At 46.9% G+C, this 3,298-nt stretch overlaps 1 protein-coding gene across 1 annotated transcript; it reads right to left on the bottom strand.

Annotated features, from left to right (window-relative positions):
• Positions 1–486: 486 nt before the first annotated feature.
• Positions 487–1,508, bottom strand: LOC309550935 (atrial natriuretic peptide receptor 2-like; the record flags this gene model as incomplete). Its single annotated transcript, XM_082251344.1, has 1 exon — positions 487–1,508. Exon 1 carries the CDS (start codon positions 1,378–1,380, stop codon positions 487–489), a length of 894 nt encoding a protein of 297 aa, XP_082107470.1. The 5' UTR covers positions 1,381–1,508.
• Positions 1,509–3,298: the final 1,790 nt, after the last annotated feature.

Genomic DNA, 3,298 nt, shown 5'->3' with positions numbered 1-3,298 from the left:
TGACCCAACCCCATTCCAATCCCCCATCATCAGGATCTCCTGACAGATCAATGAAGCCACCAGAACCCCTCCATCTGGAAGAGTCAGTAGATCCTGATATATCCTCACTGATAGAGAAGGTAGATCTCACGTGTGATCAGAAGACACCGAAACCTAATCACAACCACCCAATCCAACCACCTGGTGACCCAACCACATTCCAATCCCCTATCATCAGAATATCCTGACAGATCAATGAGGCTACCAGAACCCCTCCATCTGGAAGAGTCAATAGATCCTGATAACGATGGTGTCACCCTACCTTCGAGAGTAAGCTCCACATCAAACAGTCCCTGATAATGATGGTGTCACCCTACCTTCGAGAGTAAGCTCCACATCAAAGGGTCCCTGATAACGATGGTGTCACCCTACCTTCGAGAGTAAGCTCCACATCAAACAGTCCCTGATAATGATGGTGTCACCCTACCTTCGAGAGTAAGCTCCACATCAAAGGGTCCCTGATAGAGCTCCACCAGTCAGGACCTGCAAGTTATGGAGGCCACAACTCCCCGGCAGGACGGACATTGCATAATCCCATAGGGGGAATCTGAACACCAAACCTGATGGAGAAGAAAGAGGGAAGAGCGTATCGGGGGGGCACTCACCTCGCCCATTGTTCTGGATGAACTGGATGACACTGGCCACATCCTCATCCTCGGGGTACATCGTAGATCGCACAGTCAGATTGTTGAACTCCTCCAGGGCCAGGAAGACCCCTTCAATGATGAAGTAATGGGGTCGATCATCCTTCTTGACATCGTGGTAGACAAGAGCAGCCCGAGAGGTCCAGTTGAAGTGGTCATGAAGGTGAGATACGAACTCCCCGAGTTTGTTGGCGGTGGGGCCCGTCCTCACCGTGGTGTTGTACTGCTCATCATCAGGTTTGAAGCCAAACGCCAGGGCCCCGGCCGTGACAAGCGGAAGGCGCCAATGGGTGGCAAAGCGGGCAACTGAGGCGGTAGGATAGACACATCCTGGACCAAAAAGTACGTCAGGGTTGTGGTAGAGCTTCAAGTCTACGGCATTGAGGGGGGCCACATATTCCGAGCAGGCCCCGTCCAACTCCGAGGTCAGGAAGATTATGTTCACCTGGTACCCCGGCAGGAGCTGAAGTTCCTTCTGTGCCCAGTCCACCGCCATATGCAATGCCGGGGAGACGCGGGGCCACGACCAAGCATAGCGCAGGTTGCTTTCAGGCAGGACCACGGCCAATGTCAGAGTGCGGTTAGCGGTGGGAGTCGGATGGGAAGGCAGTGGAAGGAAGGACAGGAATAGAAGGAGAAGGAAGATAGGTAGAGTGCTGAGTCTCGGGACAGGACACTCCAATATTGGCATCGTCATCTGGAGGGCGCGCTCGGGGTCCAGGAACACGCGTCTCTCAGTCACGTATGTAGACGGGCCATACCCTCCACACCCTAAGGGCAACGTCAGACGGGGGGCCTCCCCTGGGCAGACAGGACAGGAGCAAACACACAGACAGATATCCCAGAGAAGACTGCTATGAGACGTTCTCCTCCTCCTCCTCCTCCTCCGACTTCACAGCCCCCCTCACCTCTCTCTCCAGATGTCATCCCACACCAAGACCAGTGGCACCACTCCCCCTACAGGACACCCACTGCTACTGACATTGTCCTATACATTGTAATCTTATACCCCGCAGCTAAAAACAGAACTCCTAATCTCTATAGGTCTCCGCTCCAATCCCTGCACCATCCCAACATGGAGACCAAACATAGACAGGGACACAGACTGCAACTATGGAACAACAGACCCAGGAGACATAGAGACTGCAACTATGGAACAACATACCGAGGAGACATATAATATAGAGACTGCAACTATGGAACAACAGACCGAGGAGACATATAATATAGAGACTGCAACTATGGAACAACAGACCGAGGAGACATATAATATAGAGACTGCAACTATGGAACAACAGACCCAGGAGACATATAATATAGAGACTGCAACTATGGAACAACAGACCGAGGAGACATAGAGACTGCAACTACGTAACAACATACCGAGGAGTCATATAATATAGAGACTGCAACTATGGAACAACATACCGAGGAGACATAGAGACTGCAACTATGGAACAACAGACCGAGGAGACATAGAGACTGCAACTATGGAACAACAGACCCAGGAGACATATAATATAGAGACTGCAACTATGGAACAACAGACCCAGGAAACATATAATATAGAGACTGCAACTATGGAACAACAGACCGAGGAGACATAGAGACTGCAACTATGGAACAACATACCGAGGAGACATATAATATAGAGACTGCAACTATGGAACAACATACCGAGGAGACATATAATATAGAGACTGCAACTATGTAACAACATACCGAGGAGACATATAATATAGAGACTGCAACTATGGAACAACATACCGAGGAGACATATAATATAGAGACTGCAACTACGTAACAACATACCGAGGAGACATATAATATAGAGACTGCAACTATGGAACAAAAGACCCAGGAGACATATAATATAGAGACTGCAACTATGGAACAACAGACCCAGGAAACATAGAGACTGCAACTATGGAACAACATACCGAGGAGACATATAATATAGAGACTGCAACTATGGAACAAAAGACCCAGGAGACATATAATATAGAGACTGCAATTACGTAACAACATACCGAGGAGACATATAATATAGAGACTGCAACTATGGAACAACATACTGAGAGGTTCTACTAAATAAACACATAAAATATATACTTCATACTGCAGCTATGTAACAATGGAGGAACATTTCCTACTAAATGAAGACACAAAATATAAACTGTAACTATGTAACAATATAGGAAAGACAAACACACAACAAGATATAATCTGCAACAATGTCACATCATAAGAAATAAAGACATGAAATATAGAAGGGAACAATGTGACCACATAGGAAAGCCAACATTCTACGAAACAAACACATTATACAGTAAAACCTTGGTTTGAGAGTAACTTGGTTTAAGAGCGCTTTGCAAGACAAGCAAAATTTTCAAATAAATTTTGACTTGATATACAAGCGATGTCTTGATATACAAGTAGCCTCAAGTCACAGCTGAGTATAAAAGAAGAAGAGAGGCGCTTCTAAGTGTAGCAATATGGTTACATTTAATGAAGGTACAACATTTAGCAGCTCACATGGTTGATGATTGGAACAGGCACACCTAAGTATGCAGGCATCCGGGGTAAAGCTGTCCACATAGACCATCCTCCACACC

Source organism: Pelophylax lessonae, assembly GCF_965119305.1.
Source record: "Pelophylax lessonae genome assembly, chromosome: 1".
Lineage (NCBI taxonomy): Eukaryota > Metazoa > Chordata > Amphibia > Anura > Ranidae > Pelophylax > Pelophylax lessonae.
This window is presented reverse-complemented; position numbering and strand designations above follow the sequence as displayed.